This window comes from Barbatula barbatula (assembly GCF_947034865.1).
Source record: "Barbatula barbatula genome assembly, chromosome: 12".
NCBI classification, from domain to species: Eukaryota; Metazoa; Chordata; class Actinopteri; order Cypriniformes; family Nemacheilidae; genus Barbatula; species Barbatula barbatula.
Window position 1 is genome coordinate 998,466 of NC_136775.1, and position 19,064 is coordinate 1,017,529.

General features: G+C 42.2%; 3 protein-coding genes across 5 annotated transcripts in view; 1 reads left to right on the forward strand and 2 right to left on the reverse strand.

Annotated features, from left to right (window-relative positions):
• Positions 1-10,529, forward strand: part of ubr5 (ubiquitin protein ligase E3 component n-recognin 5) — a 30,631-nt gene extending 20,102 nt beyond the window's left edge. Inside the window, exons 31-58 of one of the 2 annotated variants that reach the window (XM_079470368.1) lie at positions 6-132; positions 207-336; positions 889-1,049; positions 1,165-1,404; positions 1,482-1,605; positions 2,034-2,145; positions 2,305-2,436; positions 3,135-3,392; positions 3,488-3,756; positions 3,833-4,044; positions 4,164-4,397; positions 4,537-4,610; positions 5,171-5,343; positions 5,429-5,542; positions 5,748-5,965; positions 6,050-6,170; positions 6,244-6,589; positions 6,740-6,827; positions 7,521-7,665; positions 7,760-7,890; positions 7,992-8,052; positions 8,132-8,310; positions 8,399-8,483; positions 8,617-8,772; positions 8,857-8,970; positions 9,053-9,197; positions 9,676-9,761; positions 9,838-10,529. In XM_079470368.1, the coding sequence (XP_079326494.1) occupies positions 6-132; positions 207-336; positions 889-1,049; positions 1,165-1,404; positions 1,482-1,605; positions 2,034-2,145; positions 2,305-2,436; positions 3,135-3,392; positions 3,488-3,756; positions 3,833-4,044; positions 4,164-4,397; positions 4,537-4,610; positions 5,171-5,343; positions 5,429-5,542; positions 5,748-5,965; positions 6,050-6,170; positions 6,244-6,589; positions 6,740-6,827; positions 7,521-7,665; positions 7,760-7,890; positions 7,992-8,052; positions 8,132-8,310; positions 8,399-8,483; positions 8,617-8,772; positions 8,857-8,970; positions 9,053-9,197; positions 9,676-9,761; positions 9,838-10,050 (4,448 nt within the window). In that variant the 3' untranslated portion in view covers positions 10,051-10,529. The remainder of the gene's footprint in view (positions 1-5; positions 133-206; positions 337-888; positions 1,050-1,164; positions 1,405-1,481; positions 1,606-2,033; positions 2,146-2,304; positions 2,437-3,134; positions 3,393-3,487; positions 3,757-3,832; positions 4,045-4,163; positions 4,398-4,536; positions 4,611-5,170; positions 5,344-5,428; positions 5,543-5,747; positions 5,966-6,049; positions 6,171-6,243; positions 6,590-6,739; positions 6,828-7,520; positions 7,666-7,759; positions 7,891-7,991; positions 8,053-8,131; positions 8,311-8,398; positions 8,484-8,616; positions 8,773-8,856; positions 8,971-9,052; positions 9,198-9,675; positions 9,762-9,837) is intronic. The other variant, XM_079470369.1, reaches the window with a different exon arrangement.
• A 1,470-nt stretch (positions 10,530-11,999) lies between these two features.
• Positions 12,000-16,098, reverse strand: srsf10a (serine and arginine rich splicing factor 10a). 2 transcript variants are annotated; one of them, XM_079470383.1, is made up of 6 exons: positions 15,948-16,098; positions 14,769-14,882; positions 13,781-13,884; positions 13,529-13,697; positions 13,034-13,081; positions 12,000-12,720 (listed from the first exon to the last, which is right to left on the reverse strand). In XM_079470383.1, the coding sequence occupies exons 1-6, from the start codon at positions 16,010-16,012 to the stop codon at positions 12,486-12,488; spliced, it is 735 nt and encodes a 244-aa protein (XP_079326509.1). In that variant the 5' UTR covers positions 16,013-16,098; the 3' UTR covers positions 12,000-12,485. The 2 variants fall into 2 exon arrangements, with proteins under 2 accessions (XP_079326509.1, XP_079326508.1); XM_079470382.1 differs by lacking the exon at positions 15,948-16,098 and adding an exon at positions 14,238-14,520 and having other exon boundaries at positions 13,781-13,892; positions 14,622-15,937.
• A 735-nt stretch (positions 16,099-16,833) lies between these two features.
• fabp10a (fatty acid binding protein 10a, liver basic) lies at positions 16,834-18,275 on the reverse strand. Its single transcript, XM_079470384.1, has 4 exons — positions 18,107-18,275; positions 17,808-17,980; positions 17,359-17,448; positions 16,834-17,025 (listed from the first exon to the last, which is right to left on the reverse strand). The coding sequence occupies exons 1-4, from the start codon at positions 18,171-18,173 to the stop codon at positions 16,975-16,977; spliced, it is 381 nt and encodes a 126-aa protein (XP_079326510.1). The 5' UTR covers positions 18,174-18,275; the 3' UTR covers positions 16,834-16,974.
• Between the last annotated feature and the right edge of the window lie 789 nt (positions 18,276-19,064).

Below are 19,064 nucleotides of genomic sequence, written 5' to 3' on the forward strand. Positions count from 1 at the left end.
CTCAGACTCTGATATGCCAGATCACGACCTGGAGCCTCCTCGGTTTGCTCAGCTTGCTCTAGAGCGAGTGTTACAGGACTGGAACGCCCTCAAGTCCATGATAATGTTCGGCTCTCAGGATAACAAAGATCCGTAAGTGTCTTTAATAATTGGAGATAATGACTTTAAACGCTTTGGCTTTACAGATGTTTTGATGTGTGTTTCAGTCTGAGCGCCAGCAGCAGAATCGCTCACCTCTTACCTGAAGAGCAGATGTACCTTAACCAGCAGAGCGGCACCATCAGACTGGACTGTTTCACACACTGTCTCATCGTCAAGTGTGCACCGGACATCACAGTAAGTGATCATCTGCACCATATCCATTCACCTCAACTACACACTATACACATATAATAATGTCGTTATAGACGGTTTCAAAGTGACAACATAAACAAACAGTCTGCGCATGCATCGGTTGCAGTTAACTTCCTGTACACATTCACAAGCAACAGAGCGCCTGTAGATTATTTCTGATAACAATCAAAAGAAACTGAGAAGAATAATATATTTAAACTGCGATAACAAGCTCAACCACTAGATGTCAATGTACCATACGGTTTCTTTAAATGCTACAGGACCCACTCAACAAATTGTTTGTTTATTAACATAAACATACCACAAAAATTAGCAATTGTTTATTTAATACAAGTATTATACAATAAAAGTCATATAAATTCAAATATAAATGGTCATATTATTTGACCCCAGCCAAACAGAGCAGAAGTTAAACGCAACCCAGGCGCGTGTGTCCGATGAAACAGTCTAGAGTGATGAGAATATTGTTAATGACACTAAAACGTGATGTGAAATAGCTCATTGCTGTAATAATTCCACCCTATTGCTTTCCAGTTTATTGACACGCTATTGGGGACTCTGGTAAAGGAACTACAGAACAAATACACTCCTGGCCGTCGAGAGGAAGCGATCAACGTCACACGCAGGTTCCTGAGATCTGTGGCCAGAGTGTTTGTGATCCTCAGTGTGGAGATGGCTTCTTCAAAAAAGAAAAAGTATGACCGGTTTACTTGCCTTTTGAAATGGGAGATTTTCAGGAAATTTTATTGTGCACATTTTCATCAAATGAAAAAGTGGAGTAATTGTCATGCTAATCTTTTTATTCCTCAGCAACTTCATCCCTCAGCCCATCGGGAAATGCAGGCGTGTGTTCCAGGCTCTCCTGCCGTACGCGGTGGAAGAACTCTGCAATGTGGCCGAGTCTCTAATCGTGCCGGTCCGCATGGGCATCGCCCGCCCGACTGCGCCCTTTACTCTGGCCAGCACCAGCATCGATGCAGTTCAGGGCAGCGAGGAGCTCTTCTCTGTGGAGCCTCTCCCTCCACGACCCTCTCCTGATCAGTCAAACAGGTGAGTCACAGGACACACACTGAAGAGTTCATCCCTGACTGTTCATCTCACTCATGATGTTGTTTTGTTCCTCTCAGCTCCAGTCCGTCAGTTTCCTCATACATCATCAGGAACCCTCAGCCCAGACGCAGCAGCCAGTCACAGACGGCCCGTGGACGTGACGAGGAGCAGGATGATATTGTGTCTGCTGATGTAGAAGAGGTTTGTTACTGTTTTTATACACAGTATATATCCATACGATGCGTTATATTTATATATGGACATAAGTAACCGATTGATTCATCAGCCAAAATGTTGTCATTTGAGAGTTGGAAAGATGGAACCAAAAAATAATATATATATTTGTAAGGGGCCAGAGCTAGTTTTGGTTGCGGTTTCAGGTGCATCATTTTTCAGCAGCATTGATTTTTGTTTTGAAGTATTTTTATACAATTTTGCTTAAATCTAATTGTCATTTTTTAATTGTAGTGCTTTAGATTATATTTGCTTTCATTGTATTATTTTTAGTGAAATACCAGTGTGTTGTCATTGTTCTTGCTCTGTTAAATGCAATGGATTTCACAAGTAGAAAGCAATATAAAATATGTTTAATATTAGCTCCAGGTGTAACTGTCTGTTTACCTGTTCAGGTGGAGGTGGTGGAGGGTGTTGCAGGTGAGGAGGATCACCATGACGACCAGGAGGAGGCAGGGGAGGAGAATGCAGAGGCTGAAGGCCACCATGATGAGCATGATGAGGATGGTGAGCAGAACTGCCTACAGACCACAATCAAGAACTGATTTTTTCAAAGCTACACCTGTCAGAAATAAATAACTTCAGATTCAATCATGAAATCTATCTGTTGTTTGTCTGAAAGTGTTTGTGCTGTGAATAATCACTCATTCATCACTCATCTTTTAGGGAGCGACATGGAGTTGGATTTACTGGCTGCTGCTGAAACTGAGAGTGACAGCGAGAGTAACCATAGCAACCAGGACAACGCAAGTGGCCGTCGGAGTGTCGTCACGGCTGCGACCGCTGGATCTGAAGCAGGTGCTTAAAATCACAGCACATACAGTTTTACACTATAAAAACACACAATAGTGAGCACATCACACTGTAGAAATGCTTAGTGAGTTTTGTGTAGTGATTGTTCTTTACTCATATATGGTCTCATGCTTGGTGTGAGCACATCTTCTGAACGCGCATTTAGTGCAGCTGTACACATATTAATCTGGACAATGTCAACATGCCTTTCCTATTCAGGTTGCCATAAAAAAACAAGGTAGGTCTAAACAGTCTGTTTCAAATGGACTTGTTAATACACGACTGACTGAAGTTGTCACTGCAACAAGAGCCTTTTTATTTCATTTAACTTGTATTATTTAAGTTTTCATTTAAATGTTATATATGCTGTTGTGTGCCGTTTCACTGATGGATTTACTGCTTTTAAATAAGGACAGCAGGTCATGACTGAAGGGCCCTTGAGCAAGGCACCTTACCCCTGATTGCTCTGCAGTAATGTGTCACTGTAAAAAAAAACTACTTGTAAGTCGCTTTGGATAAAAGCGTCTGCCAAATTAATAAATGTCAAATGTAAATGTGGTTGCTACACATTTATATAAATAATATATATTTCCCAACCACAGCTCCATAATGACGCGATGGTCTTGTTTAGTTTTGAACACATTTCCACTGAATAGAGATGAGTTTTTTGAGACGTCTGTTTTGTGTCCATCTCTTCTCTGAAGGTGCCAGTAGTGTTCCTGCGTTCTTCTCAGAAGATGACTCTCAGTCGAATGAGTCAAGCGATTCAGACAGCAGTAGCAGTCAGAGCGACGATGTGGACCAGGAGACATTCCTGCTAGACGAGCCTTTAGAAAGAACCACAGGCTCAGCACACGCCAACAGCGCGGCACAGGCACCTCGGTCCATGCAGTGGGCCGTCCGCACCACACCCAGTCAGCGTTCTGCTGGAGGAGCCCCGTCCAGCTCATCCACACCTGCTGGTTAGTGTCAACAAACCTCCTCTTCCTCATGAGTTATTTGTTGGATAATCCAGTCAGTGGGATGTTATCTAACGTGTCCTCTTAACATCCTCCAGCGAGCTCCACGGGGCTTATCTACATCGACCCGTCCAACCTGAGACGGAGCAGTGCCATCAGCACGAGCGCAGCCGCTGCGGCCGCAGCACTGGAAGCCAGTAACTCCAGCAGCTACCTGACATCTGCCAGCAGCCTGGCCCGAGCGTACAGCATCGTCATCAGACAGATCTCTGACCTCATGAGTCTCATACCCAAATACAACCATTTGGTCTACTCCCAGTACCCTGCCGCTGTCAAACTGACCTATCAGGACGCAGTCAACCTTCAGGTGAGGTGTCGCTCTTTACACGCTCTTAAACTTTGGAGAAACTGCTGGTCATTTTAATACCTTTGTTGCTTTTCAGAACTTTGTGGAGGACAAGTTAATCCCCACCTGGAACTGGATGGTGTCAATTATGGATTCCACAGAAGCTCAGCTGCGGTATGGCTCGGCGCTGTCCTCCGCTGGTGATCCCGGTCACCCCAGTCATCCGCTGCACGCTTCCCAGCACACCGGCCGCAGAGAGCGCATGACTGCACGTGAAGAAGCCAGCCTCCGCACCCTTGAGGGTCGACGGTAAGGAGTAGTGTTAGCACATCAGAAATTTGACAAAATCACAAAAATCACTGAATAACTTCGCTCACTCAGCATCTTCATAAAGATGATGTAGAATAATGTGGTACCCTGTGTTCCAGACGTGCTGCGACTCTTTTGACGGCTCGCCAGGGGATGATGTCAGCGCGTGGCGACTTTTTGAACTACGCTCTTTCGCTCATGCGTTCCCATAACGACGAGCACTCAGACGCTCTGCCTGTGCTGGACGTGTGCTCGCTCAAACACGTGGCTTACGTCTTTCAGGCCCTCATATACTGGATCAAAGCCATGAATCTACAGACCACACTCGACACCACACAGATAGACAGGAAGAGGTAATATGCCCTGAATGTTCCCGGGCGCTCGTCACAGCGCTTTCATCTGTGATTCGTTTCAGTTTATGACCCTCAGATGTCCCACAAAGTGTTTTTAGACAAGCTAACATTTCAGAAACATTTTTGTCTGATTCTTTAGGAATCGTGAGCTGCTGGAACTCGGCTTGGATAATGAAGACTCTGAGCACGAGAACGACGAGGACACCAATCAGAGTGAGTTTCTGAAACATTGTTTTCTGTTCGCGTTAGTGATGTTCAGGTTATCAGATGGATGTCTGTTAGAGCTTTTATTTGATCAAATGTTTCTTATTCATATCAGTCTGTGTTTGAATGTGTTTCCATGACTCTACAGCAGGACTGTACATATTTGTTGTTCATGCAATGGAAAAATTCCGAGTGTAGCACGCGCGCGGTACAGTTTTGCACGTGCATTAGGCGGAGCTGCTTGTAATGTGAAGTGTGTTTGTCGTTGTGCTTGTTTGTATGTGAGGTTAACTGATGGCGCACCAGTATTTATTTTAAAGTCTACCACACTATCAGAAACATTAGGAACAGAATTTAGGGAAAAATAAAAAATCCTGGCCTTTATCTATATGTAACTTTAATGTCCTTTGTTCGTTCCCTGTCTATTTATGTGATGACCTGAACTTCAAAGACGACTACAGATGTTTAGTACTTGTGCCACAACAGTTTGGCCTGTGCTACAAAACTTTATACCTCTGTAGCACCACCGCTATGTGCAAAAAAAGCTAACGCACAGCCCTGCTTCACAGGCTCCACTCTGCAGGATAAGGACGAGGAGCCGGTTCCTGCCGAGACTGGACAGCACCATCCGTTCTTCCGCCGCTCTGACTCCATGACCTTCCTGGGATGCATCCCTCCTAACCCATTTGAAGTTCCCCTCGCCGAAGCGATTCCTCTGGCTGACCAGCCTCATCTCCTGCAGGTCAGTGACCTCCTCTGTATAAGAGCTCTGTGTTTAAATCCTCTGTTTGTGATGTCATTAACCTAATGCTCTTGTCTTCTCGCAGCCCAATGCTAGAAAGGAAGATCTGTTTGGAAGGCCAAGTCAAGGTCTCTATTCATCCTCATTCATGGCCAGTAAAGGTTTGACAGATCTGACAGTGGACATGAACTGCCTGCAGGTAAACATGACTCATGACCGCGTGTGTTGTTACTCTTTCTCACTTTATTGTGTCCATTTTTATATTACTATCTTGTTGTTATACCAATGCCTCCATGTTAAATAGAACCAAACCGCACAATAGAGATTTTTTGCAATAGAATGATGCTCTTGAGTTAGTACGGAGACATCAGAACCAAAAGTATTATGGGTAATTCTCATCCCAGATTCTGCCCACAAAGATGTCATATTCTGCAAACATGAAGAATGTGATGAGCATGGAGTCTCGACAGAAGGTCGTGGACGAGCAGCCCGCTGCGGATCAAGACATGGATACGTCTAAGCCAGGCCCCTCCCCTCATGACCTGGCCGCGCAGTTAAAGAGCAGCCTCCTGGCAGAGATTGGTCTAACAGAGAGCGACGGCCCACCCCTGCCCACCTTTATGTAAGATTGACATTTGTTCATTTAATATGGGGCCGTGAGTGAATCTGTGTGTTTCTGACGTGACGTCTGGTTTATTTTCCGCAGTCCTCATTGCAGTTTTATGGGGATGGTAATCTCTCACGACATGCTGCTGGGCCGCTGGCGTCTGTCCCTGGAGCTGTTCGGCCGAGTCTTCATGGAGGATGTGGGAGCTGAACCTGGATCGGTAGGCACAACCCATGTTCTTTTTTCCACAAACAAAATGTTTGCTTTGAGTAATGTCCGTGAACTCTTTGCAGATTCTGACTGAACTGGGAGGTTTTGAGGTGAAGGAGTCCAAGTTCCGGCGAGAGATGGAGAAGCTGCGGAACCTGCAGTCACGTGATCTGGCGCTGGAGGTTGACCGGGACAGAGAGCAGCTCATCCAGCAGACCATGAGGCAGCTGAACGCTCACTTCGGCCGCCGCTGCACCACCACACCCATGGCTGTACACCGCGTCAAAGTGACGTTCAAGGACGAGCCGGGAGAGGGCAGCGGTGTGGCACGTAGTTTCTACACGGCTATCGCGCAGGCCTTCCTGTCCAACGACAAGCTGCCAAACCTGGACTGTGTGCAGAGCGTCAGCAAGGGAATGCAGGCCAGCAGTACGTATCTGTTTATTCTGCAATGTGTGTGTTTTTACCTTTTAATGTGCAATGAACATAAAGCTTTGTTTATAAATATTTTTTCTAGTATGCCAAATTCCTCAGATTTGCAAATAGATCAAATGTGACGGGTGTTTTCTGTGTGTTTAGATCTCATGCAGCGGTTGAGGAACAGAGATCGTGAGCGTGAGAGGAGAAGCGGAGGACTCAGAGCTGCGTCCAGACGTGACCGAGACAGGTAACTTCAGCTTTATATTCATCATCGTTTTCAATAAGTTATGATGGGACGATATATAGTGATCCACGCTAATTATACGTGTCTAGTGCGATTCTGAAACCGTTAAGGCTTTGATTCTGTTTTTAATGCACAGCGCTTCTGTGAACTACAGCTATTTGATCAGTAGGAAGTTCTGCTCGATCTAAAATCACTACAAGATTGAGTCGTTTATAACGTTCATTTGAAAAAGTAACACTCGTCAGACTCATCATTATAAATATACATTCTTTTTATGAAAATACCTGAAACAGTTGAAGAACAGAGATAGAATATACCAATGACCATTGACATTTCCCGGAACTACATGTGTAAATTGTGCTTCTTCTGTGGCCCATATTTGGCTCGTGCATGGTTTTTGCACGAGCGCCCTCTGGCTTTCGGATGCTGCAGCATTTAACCATAATTCATTGAGCAAAGTGGGGCTGAGACGATATGTCGTGCAATTCTTATGCTCCGTATAAGTCGCCATTTCAAGTTTCCTCTTTAGACCTCTTGTTTTACAGCTCAAGTATGAGGGTTGAGTTTATAAAAATGAAAGTAAAGCAAATATAAAAAATAAAGTGAATGTTGCCAGAAAGCTGAAATGTATATAATTTCTTTATCTTTCAGCTCTATCACTCTGAATGCTGATTTAGCTGTTTTCTATGCCTTCAGGGACTCGAGGAGGCAGCTGTCGATCGACACGCGGCCGTTCAGACCCGCCTCTGAAGGAAACCCCAGCGATGAGCCTGAACCCCTGCCGGCTCACAGACAGGCTCTGGGAGAGAGACTGTACCCCAGAGTACACGCCATGCAGCCGGTACACAACACTGCACTCCAGTGAAAGGTTTACAGAGATGATCCCGAGCGTAACGTCACCGAGAACGTCACTCTTACTGTGTTTTACTCCACAGGCGTTTGCCAGTAAAATCACTGGAATGCTTCTGGAACTTTCTCCCGCTCAGCTGCTTCTGCTTCTGGCCAGTGAGGACTCGCTGCGAGCTCGTGTAGAAGAGGCCATGGAGCTGCTCATCACACATGGGAGGTAAAACGTCTGACGCCTACATCTTTTCTTTGAATTCTTATTGTTGAATTAGAAAACATTCTTTCTCACTTTTACACGTTCATGTCTTCCCTCTCTCGTAGGGAAAACGGTGCTGACAGTATTCTGGACCTCGGCCTCCTCGACGCTCCTGAGAAAGCACAGGTATGTCCTCCTTAAACACACCTGCTTCTCCGTACGGCTTGCAGGGTGCTTTTAAAATGTCCTTTTGATATTCTACTAGCAGGAGAACAGAAAGAGGCACGGTTCTACCCGCAGCGTGGTGGATATGGAGCTGGATGACCCTGATGATGGAGATGATAACGCTCCTCTGTTCTATCAGCCTGGCAAGAGGGGCTTCTACTCGCCTCGTCCGGGCAAGAACACAGAGGCTCGGCTCAACTGCTTCAGGAACATCGGCAGGTACGGCACACGCAAAGGTCACGTGACATTTAACCCCCATTGCCAGGTTCTGACAGATAACCCAGATTCTTCTCTTCTGTGTCCGCAGAATACTCGGCTTATGTCTGCTACAGAATGAACTTTGCCCCATCACTCTCAACAGACACGTCATTAAAGTGCTGCTGGGCAGGAAGGTGAATATCCATCTAATGTTGTATTTGCAGAAGTTTATATCTGTCCTCGGTTTACAGGAGAAGAGCCGATCTGAGGTCATGCGGAATGTTGATGTGTGCGTGTTCCGAGCATGTGTGTTCTCTCGCGCCACAGGTGAACTGGCATGACTTTGCGTTCTTTGACCCTGTGATGTACGAGAGCTTGAGGCAGCTGATCCGTCACTCTCTGACCGAAGAGGCGGAGGCCGTGTTTGCTGCCATGGATCTCGCGTTCGCTATCGACCTCTGCAAAGAGGAAGGATCCGGACAGGTGAAGGCTGCTTTTGTTACAGAGAGAAGAGCTCGAGCGAGCGGATAGTTTTGAGTTCCTTAATGTCTTGTGTTGTATCTACAGGTGGAGCTGCTGGCCGGCGGGGTCAACATGCCCGTGACCCCTCTGAACGTGTACGAGTATGTGAGGAGATATGCCGAGCACAGGATGCTGGTGGTGGCTGAACAGCCTCTGCATGTAAGTGTTCGGACCGTGATGTCTGTGTGTTTGCCAGCGCTCAGTCGTTTGTGGAGGTGTTAAGGAAAGTGTGGTTTTGCAGGCCATGAGGAAAGGTCTTCTGGATGTGCTTCCGAAGAATGCTCTAGAAGACCTGACGGCAGAGGACTTCAGACTGCTGGTCAACGGCTGTGGAGAAGTCAATGTGCAGATGCTCATCAGCTTCACCTCTTTCAATGATGAGTCAGGTACATGCACTCTTTTATTCCGGCCGTTCTTGTTCCAACATTCGGCATTTAAAGTCTAATGATAGGATGTTGATAGCTTTCAAGTCCTGGATCACAACGTACACAAAAATAATGGAACTGTCTTGGTTCGGAACAGAGCTTCCTTAAAAAAAAACATTATTTTGGGGAGTTTTGTCTTTAAATGTATTTTTCCTCAAATTAGTATGACTTTGTTGAACGAAGACATCTTTTTTCCCACCATGTTAATTGTATTTTCTGGCGTATAACCATGCAGAAGATCGTCTCTGTTAAATGAAGAGTCAAAGTTCATCAGTGACCCTAACATATGACCCAATTATCTTAATTTCAGTCATTCTTGTACACAAGTACATATTGTTTGTTACCATATATGTATTAGGATATTTGAGATTCATTTAAAGGTATTTGACAGCCGGATTGTTGCTTCAAAGTGATTTTTATTTAAATTTGGTACCTGCAGGGGAGAATGCAGAGAAGCTGCTGCAGTTCAAACGCTGGTTTTGGTCCATCGTGGAGAAGATGAACATGACCGAGAGGCAGGACCTGGTAGGAAGTTGATCTTTCTTTATCGGTCAGACAGAGCAGGGCAGATTTTGAACTTGTGTTTGTGCTGCACGTGCAGGTGTACTTCTGGACCTCCAGCCCGTCTCTTCCTGCCAGTGAAGAGGGCTTCCAGCCCATGCCCTCCATCACCATCCGCCCGCCGGACGACCAGCACCTGCCCACCGCCAACACCTGCATCTCCCGCCTTTACGTGCCACTCTACTCTTCCAAACAGATTCTCAAACAGAAACTTTTACTCGCCATCAAGACCAAGAACTTTGGTTTTGTGTAGTTGAAGGAAACCCGTTTCATCGTTGTGTAATATTACTAGTTCCATTTTGTAGATTTATTTTTTGTCTATACAGTTTTATGAAATTAAAAAGTGCTGTCTCGTCCCCGGCAGTCATTTGTTTGTTCTGCGTTGCAAACGCAGACGTCTTGTTCTTATTCTTTCTTTTTTATTTCTGTTATCGGAACATAACAACATTCCTGCATCGCTTTTGTTAAGTTGAAGCCCTGCAGCTTCATTGGATTGAACTGTAACTTCCCGTGAATTTGGCCCGAAGGTAAACGGTCCGCCAAACCCCAGCCAAAGACGACAGCGAGGAGTATTTAAAGAAAAAGAGAAGGTTACACTGTGATTTATTTTATTTTTCCTGCCCTAAACATAAAATTACTATCATCGAGAGTTCACTGCTGCCTTTGTGGAAAGTCATTTTTTCTTGTATAGAGGGAGTGGGGAATTTCAAAATAAACTTGGATGCAAACTAGTGTCTCTCTTTTATATTTAGTTGACAAAAGTAATGTGAATGTTTGTATGAGAGTTGTTTTATAGGCGAAGATTTAAATCATACATGCTGCAATATAGGGCTGTAGTCAACCAAAGAAATGCTTAGTCGACCAAAGTCCTGTCCTGCGCAGCGATCAGTCGACTAAAAAAAAAAAAGAAAAAAAAAAAAAAGACGCGATGTTTTGCATTTTGATTGAACATTTATTAAACAATCGTCATAGAACATTTATAAAACAACAACGAAAAGACATCAATAATACATAAAACTATAATAATAATACAATTCTTTGAAAATTAAGTGATTTTTTTTAAATAGCCAAGACGGCATCGACCGATTAGTCGACTAAACGACTAAAGTTGACAGCCCTACTGCAATAAGATCTCATTATATTCACTAAGTATTTTTACAGGCTTTATGTATTGCACAAGCAATTATTCATTGTACGTGGGATTTCTTGGCTCTTGTTTCTTCAGACTCTTATGTTGTACGGACGCAGAAACAGTAGAATGCTCTATGGCTGCATTAAGAGAAACGCTGATAAGATCCAGTATAGTTCATGTTAACAAATGTTTCTGGATAAACGTTTGTTTGCTTTGGATTTGATTTGTTTTCGTTTTTCCAATCTTTAAGTCTTAAGCTGTGAGAGAGTGAAAATAAGGCAACAAATCGTTAAAGTTCTTGTTTTTAAGAAGTACATTAACCAACTCAGTTCCTTAATATACATTTTTTTGGTCATGAACTTCAGGCATAATTGATGAGTTTAATATAGGCTGGAATGTGGAAATCTTGATTTATTGTTATACATGCAGTTTCCACAAATATCTAGAATTAGTATATAAATGCAATTCATGCGTTCCAGAAAAATCCTTGTAATGATCTAAAAACTGGGATTAATAAACATTAGTTATACTTGACGTATGCTAAACAAAATCAACACATTGATTACTTTAACATCTTTGTCAATTTCAACATTTACAAATACCTTTTCTTTATGAAAAAAGTATAGCTTTATAAATACAAATAATGCAAACACAATGAATGCATGCCTTAGGTTAAGGTTTGTAGTTTTAAAGCGATACAAGTATTTGTAAATGTTGATGTTAACCAATGATGCAAAATTGTTTAGTTTGTTTGTGTGACTTTACACAATCTAAAGGACCTGAACTTCTCTAAAGAGAATAAAAACATCAGTATTTCACCGCATGCAGATGCATCATCTAATATTCCATACAGGCAATGTGAAGCTTGCAACAGAAACGTTACAGACCACAAAGATTTAAAAGAAATTTTAAAACCTTGCCAAACAAGTTTTAGTGGCTGGTTTAATCTTGACACTTTTTAACAATTTCTGCAATGTCAATTTTAAAACGTCTGTGTCCATATTTATTTTAATGAGACATGAATGGCGATTGATCAATTAAATTCAGAAATCAGACATAAGAACACGTGATCACTCAGACTCGTGTTTAATTTGCAATGACAAAAATATTACAATAAACAGATGCTAATGCCAACAGTTTGACAAAGTATCAAATACATCGTAATCCTTTCAGGAGACAAAGAGTAACACTGGTCTTTCAGAGCAAACGCCAAATAAATCTTTAAAACTGAAATCAAAAGAAATCTGTTGCTGCTGCATCTGTTATCTCAACCTACAAAAATAAAAACATCTTTATATTGGATCTAAGTGAGAAGGGAACAGGTTTATACCTAAAACTGCCTTTTGAAAATATAAACCTTTCATGTTCTTACACTTGCATCAATCGCTTTTAATGTGAGACTAAAGAACTCACCGGAAGGACAACTTCAACGAGAAAATCTAAATCCAAAAAAACAGAAGCTGCATGATGGGTTCAGTAAACACACACACACACACACGCTGAGACGAGCTGCACATGATACAGTATATAAAAGCAGAACGTGAGATTCAAATGCTTTAACGGCCTCCAGACTTTCGTCCGGTCCACGATCTGGAGCGTGAACGTGAGGCGGAGCGGGAGACAGAACGCCCGCGGTTCTCCTCCTCACGGTGGGCGGTGGACGAGTGCACATCTTCTGTGGGGGGGCTGGGGCTCTTGGAATGGGATCTGCGGCTCTTGGATTTGGGATCCTGGGAAGGAGAGTTTGATGCGGAGCGATGGTGCCGACGTCTGCGATCACGTGACCTGTGCCTGATTAAAGGCAAGAATAATGACTCTCACCGTGCGTTACCATTTCCCTTTCATATGAGTTTATATGCACAAACATTTGCACTTTTACATTTAAGAAACAATTTCACATTTCAAAATCATAATTCCTGGCATGTATTCTTTCAGTTAAACCCTACATCTCTAATGCTTTAGTCCTGCTTGTGCTTTAAATAAACCTTTTTAAAACGTGAATGAAGATTTAACAATATGTGACGTAAAATGTCAAATCAAGCAGGACCAGAAAAAACCTGATTCGGCGTTTTGTCAAATATTTGAAGTGCTACGTTAACTTTACCTGTCATTATCTCGACTTCTGTCCCTGCGATGTCTGCCAGACCGAGAGCTGTTAAAAAAAACCACACAAACCATCAATACAACAAAAATAGGTCTAAAGTTTTCTGAGATAAGTCACAGTGGCCTTGTTGTGTAATCTGTCTTCATTACCAATAACCACAATTATTTGCTGAATCTCTGAAGAATTGCACAAAATAAGTCATTTTATCTGCAGTGAGAAACTTGATTTTAAGATGAACATTTGAGGATGAAGAGTTTCTGTAGATGTTATTCAACACAAACATTAAAAGAACCATTAAAATCACAAACTTCACGTACAAGAAGTGAAAAGTTCTTTACCACTTACACCCCAATAAAAGAAAATAAATGAAGTCAAAAAGAAAATGTAAAGATATAAGATGAAGAAAATTAAGATTGAGGACCAAGAGAACTACAGATTTATTTGATATTCATTTGGCTTTTTCTGCGCAAGTGTAAAGGCAATAGCAGTACTCACTCTCTGGAGACTCCTGATCTGTGTCCACGTCGATCATAAGACTGACTGCGAGATCTGCTCCTGCCGTAACTGCGGCTGCGTGATCGTCTGCGGCGGCTGTCTCTGTCGTTGTCATCGTATCGCGAGTCACGAGGAGAGTGATCCTCTTTCGTTTTCATCTGACCGGGTGCTGCAGGAATAACAACGAACTACATTAAAATAAAAGATTCGAACGCACACAAGAACATTTATGTTCGTGAAATCACGTCATACTCTTTCTGTCTCCTTGAGCAAACTGAATCTCGATCTGCCGTCCGCAGACCCACTTTCTATCCAGGTTGTGCTGGGCGTCTTCTGCGTCTCGCACATCCTCGAACCTGCTCGGCTGTTAAGGCTTTGCTTGTTAAAGAGACACTGACTTCTCGAAAAATATGAAGCGAAATAAAACACCAAACAGAACATAAACATTCATCAATGACTTGAAAAGAAAACTTTTGGGGCTATCGGGAGGATCGGCAAGAGGGACAATTACACATGAAATGAAAGAAATCACTCTGAGACGATGAGGCAGCTTGGAAAGAAAAACTAGAGCAAAAGCCCAAAAGTAAGACATCTATATGGTAAAGTCGGACAGGGGCGTACACAAGTCATGGATTGAAAAACTGCCTTTGATTACGTCAAGAAATCACGTGCTCTTGTAATGGTAGGATACAACGTTAAGACTTGTTACCTTTAACATGCTTGACCTTTGACCTTGAGCTTGACCTTTATTCTCTTTAACCGTCTCCGAGAAGGACTTGGGGATGTTGTGTGCCCAATAACCTTTAGTCTTTTCCTCTCTTTGGACAGACCGAGGCCTTGATTCCAATTTTGGTCCCCTTTGAATCTTCAAGCTTTAACTTTCTCTTTATTCTTTCTTTCTCCTTTTCACTTTGTCTTGAATCTACTCTACATCGGCCCTTTCAAATATTCTCTGTAGGGAGGGTCTCCAGAACTGTATGTCTTTACATTTTCTGAGACAACAACAGAGGAAATATCGGTTAGGAGACAACGGCCACAATGATCACCAAACATCTGACATTCGCGGCCACGTCCCGCACCATCATTGACTCACCGTCGTTTCAAACCTGAGTGACGTTCTTTTACCGATACAATGAAAGAACCAATGAAATCCATTTAGGTTTAACTGGTTCCGCTTACGTCATGCGGGTTTGGGCCAGTAAACTGTTCATGTATAGGTTTACAATTTCTTTCTTTACACAAAGGATATTGTACGTATGCAAATCCTCTTGGTCGTCGTGAATAGAAGTCAACAGGAATGTAGACATCTACTACAGGTCCGTAACGACCAAACTCACGACGCAAATCCTCTGGCCTAAAGCACCATGAAACGACAGTACATTGATTTGAGATCTCCTCTCCCAGAATTCTTTGAGCTCTTTTAGAATTGATTAAAGCAACCGTTCTTCAACCATTGCTTAGAAATACTGTGGGCTGGTAAGATCGGGTTCAGGCTCACATGTGAATCATTATAAATGAGCAAATGAAAAATCAAAGAAAATAAACAGTCAAAATACCATCACAAAGAAGAAAGAGAGGACAGTACACGTACATTTATTTTAGACATTTGTTATAAAGATCGACTATGGTTTTAAGTCGGTATGAAACTGAAGTAGCGTTTGTCTTTATTTCCGTATCTTGACGTTAGTGAAACGACTTCTGAAAATAAGGAATAATGAAGAATGTAGGGCGGGACTCGATTTGAATGCCAGTTTGCCATCTGCAGCCCCGCCCTCGCCTCACATTCAGAAGTGACGACAGGAGGGGGAGGGGCTTAACGTGTTCGATTAAAGATTACAAGTGCAAATTATTATTTTTTTACATAATGATTTGCACGGATTAATCGTTTATAATAACTACGTCACCGCTGTGTAAAACTATCAGAATGAATATTTTTTATTTCACGTCGACTTTAAATCTGAACAGTTGCAAAATTCCATTCTGTGATGTTTTTAAACCTTACGGCAGTAAATATCAGGTACACAGAGGACTTTTAACATAAGTAAATACTGAAGCACACGTGGAGAACATGCGCTGTGTACGAGAACTACACGAACATTTCTATTTGAATTGCGATATAACAGGAAACGTTATTATTCAATAGAATCATTTCCGCTCGTGAATGTAAAAAGACTTTTAAAGAGTGCGGAACATTTAACACCGTAAACCACAATAAACGACGCGCGCATCCGGGCTGTAACCTCCCCTGCGATGTTAGCTTTAGCGATTAGCATAAACCGAGCGTCGTGAGAAACGCCACGAGATGTGAAGTTCATCGGTTCCGCGTCGATGCGTGAACACCACCGGAAACCCCGCGCGTGTATTTTGACGTGTTTTATTTGTGTTGCGGTGTGATACGCCCTCAGTAGTGAACACTGACCTGCTCTCGTCAGAGATGTTCCTGATGAACAGCGAGGTGTTTGGAGGTCTCATGTATCTCGCCATGATGATGAAACTTCTTCGATCTCGTACCGTCACACACTCAGCGCGCGCGCAGGCCGCAGTCGACCACGGTTCAGTCCGCCGCACACGTCACGAACGCGGGAGACAAGCGCGCCACTGAAAAGCGCATGCGCGCGCAGGAACGGCGCAGTGACGTCACCAGGCGTCCGCGAGAAACGCGTTCAAGCGATTTTGTCGATATGAACGTTTTTCTACGTAAAGCCGCCAAACGATTAATCGCGATTAATCGCATCCGGAATAACCGTTCGTGCAAACATATTTGGGGAATATTTCCATGTATGTATTTGTGTTTGATATGATAAATAAATGTTTAGTCATTTATATTTCATATTTTCTTAAATATATAGACGTATGTGTAAGTGCTTGTGCATTCAAAATGAATATGGACAGTACACACACACATACTGTATATTATGGAAACACAAACTTTTATTTTGGAATTCGATTAATCGTTGAGTGCCCTAAACATTTAAAAAATCATATTTTTTTATGTTAGCATGTTTTTATTGTGTTATATTTTTAGTTATTATGGCTTAAATCAAAACAAACCAAGCGCTGTTTGATTGATTGATTGTAATTGGAGTTCATTAGCGTTATCGCTTCATCTATTGTTTCATTATTTTTTAAGACTTACTTTGCATGATATCTATTTAGTAGTTAATCGTTTTAAAAGATAAATGAGGTAATCATTTTTATGCTAATTTTATATTCATAAGCCGCATTTAAAAAGAAAATAAGTTTACAATTCTTAGGACTTTATAATAAAACGTTGTCAATATAAGTTTGTTATGAAGCAATGTTGTAAGCACTTGTCATATTCTGCTTTATTTATCACCATGAATGACACAATTCACAAAAACACGCAGGACGTTGATAAATCGGAGCTTTATTTAAATAGCCGGTGAATTCGTAATGAAACGTTTGTCTTCTGACAGCTTGACGCCTTAAACCTTTTTACTCTTTCTGATCATGGTGGTTCCACTTACTGTCAGCGTCTGAAACACAGAGACAAAACAAATGTGTTACGCAGAAAACTCTCCGTCTGAGTCTAGACGATGGGCATGCAGAAAGAGCCCGGGGCTAGTTGTCACACGTTTTACTCCGGTGAACATTTCTACGTGTTTGTTTAACATACTGCACTAAACCAAAACTGAAAACAAAACGCATATTTGAAAATGAGACCATCGCCCCAAAACTGTATATTCACATAGAAAACAGCTCTTGTGTGTGACAACTAGCCCCGGTCTCTTTATGAGAATATGTGTTGGTTGGTATCCTGTGACTCTGAGATAGTCGCTGTCATGCGAACGGAAGTGTTGAGCACAAACCTCAATCATCTCTCCTCCCTTGATCTCCTGGATGTGAGAGAATCGATCTGTGTCACAAACCAGCTTTCCACCATCCAATTTGACAATGCACTGAACCAGAACGAGAAAAACTTGAGTCTGAAGCCACGGACAGCAAACACTGTACACTTGATGTATAAAAAGTACTGAGAAACTATTACGAATGTAATATTAAATAATTGAAGTCCTTCACTTTATTCAGATGGACAGATTTGAGATAGTCTATATTGCTCAGAATATTCAGAAGAACAAGATTGTGTTTCAGTCATTTGACCGGCGAAGATAAGTGTCATTATGGGGAGAAATATCTGTTCTTATTAGATTCTACGGGGAAAGATTTTTATCATGAAAATGCGATGAGTCAAAGCAATCCTGTAATACTTAAATATACAAGAACATCTCGTGTCATGTGTGAAAGGGATTTATATCACCTTCAGCTTCTTGCCGTCCATGGTGTTGATTTCAGCTTCTTTGCCGATGGTGAAGGAGTTAGTGACGGACTTTCCAGGTGTCTTGGATGTGATCGTAAAGTCGTTGCCTTTTTGTTGGATTTCTGTCACCGGTTTGACATCTTTGGCCAGTTTAATGACGTCTTCTGGCAGAGCTGTGAGATGAGAAACGCACACATATTGTGTGACCTTCATTCATGGCTACTTTACAGTTTAAAGAGATTTAAAATGAAATAATATTTCACGTTTAAAGAGTAGAGAGTGTAAATGTGAGAACTCACAGATGGCTCTGAGGAACTCTTCATAATTCTCCTGAGCGTACACCTGCCACGTTCCGCTGAAGGCCATGTCTGCTGTGATCAAACCTCTTGGCCAAAAGCTTCGGACAGCTTTGAGAAACTAAAGGCAATGTGAAGATGATGTTCGTCCACCCCGCTACACTTATACATCGCTCAGTTAAATGATTGACACTCTGTTTGAACAACCCAGAGTTCACTAACCTCATTTGTGGAGTAATGCTGGAAACAGATGAAGCTGCGTGAGATCGTCTATCCTCAGATCATTCTTCATATGTGACTCTGCCTTTAGAGAAACGCAAGAGAAGATATTTTGAGAAATGCCTCGGTGGTTTTTGTGCTCATACGGTGGAAGTCAATGAGGTCCAGTGTTGTTTTGTTGTCAGCATTCTTAGAAATTTGGTCTTTTGTGATCTGCAGAGGAAAGTGATTTAAAGTAATCTTTACTTAAAAAAGACCATGATCATGATGGAGAAGTGTTTTAAATCTGTAAATCGAGCACACTGATCTAGTCCTAATAACTAATCTGAAGCAGATTTAGCTGTTTGAACATTACAGTGTAGCATTAGAATATGGGTTACTTTTGATGAAGATAATCACAGAACATTGTCCATCTGGAGCCTGCATATTATTTGAATGCCATGTGTTTACAGAGCATACAACATAGATTCTAACCATATCACTTCATTTAATCTTTTACATTTTTAATCTTCGAAAAGAACCTGATGAAGTGAAGCTAGACTGTTTAAACATATAACAGGTGAACGACCCTCTGGACTGTTTGCTTTCTCCTCTGGTTGCACAATAAACATGAAACAGTGCTCAGTGAGATGATTATGAAATATCAGGGGCGCACACTTAAAATCACTGTGCTATCAAAAAACACTAATGTTGTTACAGATTTATTCTGCACTGTACTGCAGTTATATATTCATGACACTGT

What these genes read in the sequence shown, in the direction of transcription:
- fabp10a (XM_079470384.1), bottom strand. Translation starts at nt 18,173, where the DNA reads ATGGCCTTCAGCGGAACGTGGCAGGTGTACGCTCAGGAGAATTATGAA. An exon ending in AGAGTTCCTCAGAGCCATCT is followed by an intron (nt 17,981 to 18,106) that starts GTGAGTTCTCAC and finishes CTCATCTCACAG; the next exon opens with CTCTGCCAGAAGACGTCATT. An exon ending in AGGGAGGAGAGATGATTGAG is followed by an intron (nt 17,026 to 17,358) that starts GTTTGTGCTCAA and finishes TCTGTGTTTCAG; the next exon opens with ACGCTGACAGTAAGTGGAAC.
- srsf10a (XM_079470383.1), bottom strand. Translation starts at nt 16,012, where the DNA reads ATGGCGAGATACATGAGACCTCCAAACACCTCGCTGTTCATCAGGAAC. An exon ending in GCATACGTACAATATCCTTT is followed by an intron (nt 13,885 to 14,768) that starts GTGTAAAGAAAG and finishes ACAGCCGAGCAG; the next exon opens with GTTCGAGGATGTGCGAGACG. An exon ending in AGATCAGGAGTCTCCAGAGA is followed by an intron (nt 13,082 to 13,528) that starts GTGAGTACTGCT and finishes TTTTTTTAACAG; the next exon opens with CTCTCGGTCTGGCAGACATC.